This window comes from Magnolia sinica, chromosome 15, assembly GCF_029962835.1.
Source record: "Magnolia sinica isolate HGM2019 chromosome 15, MsV1, whole genome shotgun sequence".
Classification (NCBI taxonomy): Eukaryota; Viridiplantae; Streptophyta; class Magnoliopsida; order Magnoliales; family Magnoliaceae; genus Magnolia; species Magnolia sinica.
This window is the reverse complement of record NC_080587.1, coordinates 17,826,543-17,834,929: the sequence shown is the minus strand read 5'-3', so window position 1 is coordinate 17,834,929 and position 8,387 is coordinate 17,826,543. Positions and strand designations below refer to the sequence as shown.

Below are 8,387 nucleotides of genomic sequence, written 5' to 3'. Positions count from 1 at the left end.
TGACTTTCCAGCATATGGTAACGTTTCTGGTTGTAGGACAAAGGGTAAGTATGGTTGTCCTGTATGTGGTCCTAACACAGATTCTTTGTGACTCCAATATGGAAAGAAACATGTTTATATGGGCCACAGACGATGGTTGCCAATGTCAGAACAGGCTAGGAAGGACACAAGTGCTGGCACGTTCAACAAGAAGGTGGAGATACGACGTCAACCAATCCGTCTGGATGGGATTGAGGTTAAAAGACAAACCGCGAACTTGAATATGCAGTGGGGGAAGACTAGGAAGAGTAATATAAGGGGTATTGATGGAGGCCGACAAGAGCTAGCGGATGATGTTGAATCACCGTGGTTCTTCAAACGGTCTATATTATTTGATCTGGAGTATTGGAAAGATATTCTCGTGCGTCACAACCTTGATGTCATGCATATTGAGAAAAATATATGTGAAATCCTTGTTGCCTTGATGTTGAACACGCCTGGCAAAACCAAGGATGATGTTAATGCACGTAGGGACCTGAAACAATTGGGAATTAAGAAGCGTCTATGGCTGAAAAAGAACAATGGCAAGGTGATTCAGAAAAAAAGTCCTTTCTGTCTAAGAAAAGAAGAGAAAAAACTTTTCATCCAGACTTTGCATGAGCTGTGTGTTCCGATCGGTTTTAGTGCGAATTGGAGGACCATCGTAAAGGAAGATTGCGTGGATTTAAAGGGAATGAAGTCTCATTCTTACCATGTGTTGATGCAACATCTGCTCCCAGTTCTCATCCAGCATGCATTCAGGGATAGAAAGGTCATTCGTCCTATAATTACAAGCTTTTGCACCTTCTTTAATGCCTTGTGCTCGACAACCGTAGACCTTCAAACACTCCTTACTCTCGAGAGAGGCATGGCTAGGACGTTATGTCAGCTTGAGACTATATGCCCGCCATCGATATTTGTCATTATGATGCATTTGTCGATCCATTTGGCTTACGAGGCTCGCATATGTGGTCCTGTATACTATCGATGGATGTATCCATTCGAAAGGTACGTTGTGAGCTTAATAAGAATAAATCGGCTTAACATCTACATTTGCATGTATATATAATATATCATTAACTTTGTCAGGTTCATGAAGACATTCAAGGCCTATGTCCGTAATAAGACATGACCTGAGGGTTGTATTGCAGAGCAGTACATCCAAGAGGAGACAGTTATATGCTGCAACCAATATAAAGGAAAACAGAAAACAAGCCTACTGAAAAAGCTGAAAAAATGGTTTAATGAAGTCATTCCAGGACTACGTAAGTTAGAAGATATCGTTGATGATGACCCTAATGATGACGATGTTGGTCCAGTAGGTTCGGGTCAAAGTGTTATCCTAGCGGGTATCGAATACGAACAAGCTCGTAGATGGGTACTGAAGAGTCATCCCAGCTACGACGAGTGGGAATGGTATGTATAATAAGATCATATATATATGTATATATATATATCTTCCTTACTTTATGTGATTTAAATATAACAATGTTATCGAATATCGCGCAGGAAGCACAAAGATTTCTTGTAGCGATGTATAAGAGGATCAACAGGGTGCCTAGCGAGGACGAATTTATATCTTGGTTGAAGAGGCAACCAGAGTTCATTGAATCTGACGATAATGAATTTAAAGATGTTGTGAGAGGACCTCTAGCTTTTTCTATGCAATACAATAAATATTGTATTAATGGTTTCCTCTTTGTCATTAAGGACTATGAGGAGAATAAAACGAATCAAAACAGTGGGGTTAGGACAGAGGGTATGACAACCTTTCGATCAAGTGCTAAGGATATCAATACAGTGGATGAAAATCAACCTTACTACGGAGTCCTTCGTAGAATTATCCAATTGGAGTACCGAACAGGGTACAAGCTCGTCCTATTTAAGTGTGATTGGGTGAAAGTGACACATCATGGTGTTTCTTTTGATACAGAAGCGAATTTGAGATTAGTAAATTTGACTAGTCTTTACAGTTCAGACAAAGTCGGTGACGAGCCCTTCATTCTTGCAGAGCATGGCACGCAAGTTTTCTACTCCAGAGATCCAAAAAATCCTGACTGGCATGTGGTCTTGGAGGTTCCAAAAATTTTTTTTATCGAAGAAGAGACGTGAATTCTATCGGAACGATTAAAGGCTGTAAGTAATGCCAATGCAGGACCTGATCTCACCTCATTAGCAATGGTTGATGAGTTGATATTCAATGAATCTGAAGATGTTAGTGTTGTGGTCGAGAAAACAAAGAAAAGAAAACGATCGAAGAGAATCTACTGATTTGTTTGTATTTTCTAAGCATGTAACAGAATGATATTTATTGGAGGAAATCTAAACAAAGTTTGGATAATATAGTGAATTTTTTGTACTTTATCTGTGATCTAAATTATTTCTTAACCATTAGCTTTTTAAAAAAAATAAAAATCTTTTCTTATCTTTTTATATTAGGGAAGAAATAGGCACATGGATTCACAACCAGAGGTATTGGGTGCATAGGTGCTTGGAAGTACAGATTCAAGCAATACCAAAGGTAATAAGATACTTCTCCTTAATTATATATGTAAATTTCTTTTTCCTTATATATTGGCAGTAATCAATGATGTGTATATATAACTGTTATTCTTTTTATGTAATTGTGTCAGCTTCTTCTTCATCTAAAAAAAGAGGCATTACTAGGGGGGTCTCTTTACTTGTGCCACCTGATAGGAAAAAAGTCCTAAAGACGAATGAATTCGGGCAACCGAATGAGGATTGTTTCGATCACAGAGACTTTGTATCGCATGTCGGTGTCCTCACCCGTTCTCATATCCCGATCATATACCTGGACTTTCGGCAAGTGTCTCAAGAACAAATTCATATGGTCACAGAAAGATTGTCACAGTTTTATGAGTTTGAGGGTCAAAATTGGGCTGCAAGTCTTGATTACGTTACAAAACGCATCAATGAAGCGTGGAGGAATTACAAGAGAAGATTGACTGCAAAATATATTACAAACAAGGATCCTATTGCTGTAAGAGATGGTCCTGCCCCCCCAGGTATCCCTATGGAGGATTGGAGGGCCTTCGTGGATCAACGTACCACCGAGGAATTCAAGAGGATAAGCGCAAGGAATAAAGTCAATCGGGCCAAGCTAAAAGGACCTGCGTGTCTTGGGAGGCACAGCATGGCTGTTACTCGCCATAAGATGGTATGTATTTAAAAATAGATATTATAGTTTAAAATTGAATTTAAATTTGAATTATCATTCATCTAAATCTATTAATGATGTGTATTTGAATGATATGTAATGTGCCAAAGGCGATGGAGAAGAATCTTACCTCTGATGTCGAGATAGGTAGATGTGAAGTCTTCTTAAGAGCCCATACAAGAAAGGACAAAGTTGTCCAATATCCTGACCTTGCTGTAAGTGCATCCCTCGTACCACTAACTAGTACCCTTATGAAAATCCTAAGTATAACTTTGAATTATATTGCATTCATTTGTATTTTTTCACAGGAAAAACTAGATGAGCTCTATAGTAGCAATCCTGCTTCTAGGATGACCGGCATGGATGATGCCCTTACAGAGGTACTAATAAAATTTAAAAATTACTTAAGTTTTATGGTAATTATGAATATCCTAATAACTTAATTTACAATATTTTACAGTTGGTTGGTTCTGACAATAGAGGGCGAATGCGGGGTCTAGGTTGCTCAATAAGCAAGGTAGGACTGAAGAAGTCAGCCCCTGCTCGTTCAAAGGTAGAGAATGTGACAAAAGAAAAAGAGAGCGTAACTCAAGAGTTATCTCAGGTGAAGAAAAAATTGGATGGTATGACTCAAGATATAGTTGAGATGAAGAAAACATTGGTTGATATGCAGAAAGATAGACAGTATACTCAAAATCTCTCATCACCAACAGTCGCTAAATCTACTCAGGCGTCGTCGGTATGCAAGTATAAATTTTTTACTATAATGAGCTTACAATTATATTATAAACGCTAACAATACCAATGCCATTTTATGTGTAAATGTAGCCGGATATTATATATATCGGTAAGAGATGCGACTTGCTTGGTTTTGGAAAACGTGGTGTAGTTGCTCGTGGTGAAGTACACGAAGTTAATCCAAATGCAACTGTCCATTGCGAGCCGTTGGAGGATGGAGCTTTTGTTGTTGTCCTGACTGAGGTTATACAACCTCACGCTCCTTTGTGGAAAGAAGATGGGTTCGCATCTACACTTGGAGAGGCCGGTCCAGGATCATTTGTGCAATGGGGGAAAGAGGCTTTGAGAATTCAATAATTTGAACAAATTTGGTACTGTATAATTGAACATGTGTTGTGTGCATTTTGAACTAATTTTAAACTTGTTGTGTGCATTTTGAACTAATTTTGAACTTGTTGTGTGCATTTTGAACTAATTTTGAACTAATTTGGCACTTATTTTTTTTAATTTTTTTAATATTGAATGAATTTTGTACTCTATATTTGAACATATTTATAGTCTTAGGCTCCATTTGGTCATCACATTAGTATTTATGAAAATATTTTTTTTGAAAACTAAATGGAGCCTAAGCCCTTTTTTAACTCCGCCAATGGAATGTTGTTTTTATAAATCCTGCTTATGAAATGTTGCTTTTGTTATTTGCTTTTATTATTTATGCTTTTTAGGAAGGAATGTTGTTTTTATGGTTTTACTTGTACATTCCTGTATTGATTACTCAAGCATGACGGTTATGCGCATTCTTTCAGGTGGATGTTGCATGTGGGAGGGTTGGAGCTGCATATTTCAGATTCAAGCATCTGGTACGTCTCTTGTCAAGAATGCACATGTGTAGTTCATCAAATAATACATTATGTGATATCGTGTGCATGATATCTATGTTGTAATTTCCCTCATGTATTTTGCTTAAAATCCATGTTTATGCATGATTCTCATGCATTGACATGGATTTGGGCCAAAAAAGATCGAAATGGAAAATTTGAGAAAACATGGGAAATTTTCTTTTATAAAGTAAGTATTTGGGGCCAAGTGGTTATGTATTTGCTCCATTAAATTTGCTCGAAATTAATGGAGCAGACCCGGATGTGCGTCGGAGCTATCCGGATGAGCGGGGGTCCCTGGAAGGTGGGAACCCCTGTTATGACTATGATGAAGTTGTCCATTTCCTATGGACAACATTGGAGGGGCCTAACTGGACATGCCGTGTTTATGTATTTGATCGAAATTAATGGAGCAGACCCGGATGTGCGTTGGAGCTATTCGGAAGAGCGGGGTTCCCTGGAAAGAGGGAATCACTATTATGACCATGATGAAGCTGTCCATTTTTTATGCACAGCATTGGAAGGGGCTGGCTATTTGCGCCGGATGGCCGTGTTTATATCTGTATTTGCAGGGACCATACCCTTAACCTAAACCAAAACCTATGACCTAAAACCTTAACCTATAACCTAAACCTCAACCTTAACCTAAACCTAAACCTTAACTTAAAACCTAAAACCTAAACCTAAACCCAAAACCTAAATGTATTCTCAAATCCCTAAACCTAAACCTACACCTAATCCTAATCTTAACTCCCAAACTTAACCCTGTACCTAAACTTGAAAACCCAAACATAAACCCGATCCCGAACCCGAACCCGATTTTCTAAACCTAAACCTTAACCTATTCTCAATTCCCTAAACCTATATCTTATAACCTAAACCTAAACTTAAACCTAAATCTATACCTATAACTTTAACTTAAACCAAAACCTATGACCTAAAACCTAAACCTATAACCTAAATATCAACCTTAACTTCAACCTAAACCTATACCTAAACATATAACCTTAACCTAAAACCTAAAACCTAAACCTAAACCTATAACCTAAATGTATTCTCAAATCCCTAAACCTAAACCTACACCTAATCCTAATCTTAACTCCCTAACCTAAACCTATACCTAAACTTGAAAACCCAAACATAAACCCGATCCCGAACCCAAACCCGATTTCCTAAACCTAAACCTTAACCTATTCTCAATTCCCTAAACCTATATCTTATAACCTAAACCTTAACCTATACCTATAACCTTAACCTAAACCAAAACCTATGACCTAAAACCTTAACCTATAACCTAAACCTCAACCTTAACTTAAACCTAAACCTCAACCTAAACATATAACCTTAACCTAAAACCAAAAACCTAAACCTAAACCTATAACCTAAATGTATTCTCAAATCCCTAAACCTAAACCTACACCTAATCCTAATCTTAACTCCCTAACCTAAACCTATACCTAAACTTGAAAACCCAAACATAAACCCGATCCCGAACCCAAACCCGATTTCCTAAACCTAAACCTTAACCTATTCTCAATTCCCTAAACCTATATCTTATAACCTAAACCTAAATCTAAACCTAAACCTTAACCTATACCTATAACCTTAACCTAAACCAAAACCTATGACCTAAAACCTTAACCTATAACCTAAACCTCAACCTTAACTTAAACCTAAACCTCAACCTAAACATATAACCTTAACCTAAAACCTAAAACCTAAACCTAAACCTAAAACCTAAATGTATTCTCAAATCCCTAAACCTAAACCTACACCTAATCCTAATCTTAACTCCCTAACCTAAACCTATACCTAAACTTGAAAACCCAAACATAAACCCGATCCCGAACCCAAACCCGATTTCCTAAACCTAAACCTTAACCTATTCTCAATTCCCTAAACCTATATCTTATAACCTAAACCTTAACCTATACCTATAACCTTAACCTAAACCAAAACCTATGACCTAAAACCTTAACCTATAACCTAAACCTCAACCTTAACTTAAACCTAAACCTCAACCTAAACATATAACCTTAACCTAAAACCTAAAACCTAAACCTAAACCTATAACCTAAATGTATTCTCAAATCCCTAAACCTAAACCTACACCTAATCCTAATCTTAACTCCCTAACCTAAACCTATTCCTAAACTTGAAAACCCAAACGTACACCCGATCACGAACGCAAACCCGATTTCCTAAACCTAAACCTAAACCTATTCTCAATTTCCTAAACCTATATCTTATAACCTAAACCTAAACCTAAACCTAAACCTTAACCTATACCTATAACCTTAACCAAAACCAAAACCAAAACCTATGACCTAAAACCTTAACCTATAACCTAAACCTCAACCTTAACTTAAACCTAAACCTCAACCTAAACATATAACCTTAACCTAAAACCTAAAACCTAAACCTAAACCTATAACCTAAATGTATTCTCAAATCCCTAAACCTAAACCTACACCTAATCCTAATCTTAACTCCCTAACCTAAACCTATACCTAAACTTGAAAACCCAAACATAAACCCGATCCCGAACCCAAACCCGATTTCCTAAACCTAAACCTTAACCTATTCTCAATTCCCTAAACCTATATCTTATAACCTAAATCTAAACCTATAGCTAAACCTTAACGTATACCTATAACCTTAACCTAAACCAAAACCTATGATCTAAAACCTTAACCTATAACCTAAACCTCAACCTTAACTTAAACCTAAAACTTAACCTAAACATATAACCTTAACCTAAAACCTAAAACCTAAACCTAAACCTATAACCTAAATGTATTCTCAAATCTCTAAACCTAAACCTACACCTAATCCTAATCTTAACTCCCTAACCTAAACCTATACCTAAATTTGAAAATCCAAACATAAACCCGATCCCGAACCCGAACCCGATTTCCTAAACCTAAACCTTAACCTATTCTCAATTCCCTAAACCTATATCTTATAACCTAAACCTAAACCTTAACCTAAACCAAAACCTATGACCTATAATCTATAAACTAAACTCAATTCCCTAAACCTCAACCTAGACCTAAACCGAAACCTATAGCATAAACTCAAATCCCTAAATCTTAACCTATAACCTAACCTAAACCTATACTTATAACATAAAACTATTCCCAAATCCCTAAACCTATAACCTAAACCTAACATTTCCCTAAACCTATAACCTAAACTCAATTCCCTAAACCTAAACCTACACCTAATCCTAATCTTAACTCCCTAACCTAAACCTAAACCTAAACTTGAAAACCCAAACTTAAACCCAATCCCGAACCTGAACCCAATTTTCTAAACCTAAACCATAACCCATTCTCAAATTCAAAAACCTATAACTTAAACCTATAACCTATAATCTAAACCTTAACATAAACCTATAACCTATAACCAAAATATATAACCTAAACCCGAACCCATTCTCAAATCCCTAAACCTATAACCTAAACCTAAACCTTAACTTATAAGCAAAACCTATAACCTAAACCCGAACCCATTCTCAAATCCCAAAACCTATTACCTAAACCTAAACAAAAACCTAAACCTTAACCTAAACC

The 8,387-nt window shown here is 36.7% G+C and overlaps 1 protein-coding gene across 1 annotated transcript; it reads left to right on the top strand.

The window, feature by feature from the left end:
• Positions 1–2,879: 2,879 nt before the first annotated feature.
• On the top strand, positions 2,880–4,329 carry LOC131227565 (uncharacterized). The gene is made up of 5 exons (XM_058223365.1): positions 2,880–3,196; positions 3,307–3,411; positions 3,505–3,576; positions 3,657–3,935; positions 4,025–4,329. The coding sequence occupies exons 1-5, from the start codon at positions 3,053–3,055 to the stop codon at positions 4,289–4,291; spliced, it is 867 nt and encodes a 288-aa protein (XP_058079348.1). The 5' UTR covers positions 2,880–3,052; the 3' UTR covers positions 4,292–4,329.
• Positions 4,330–8,387: the final 4,058 nt, after the last annotated feature.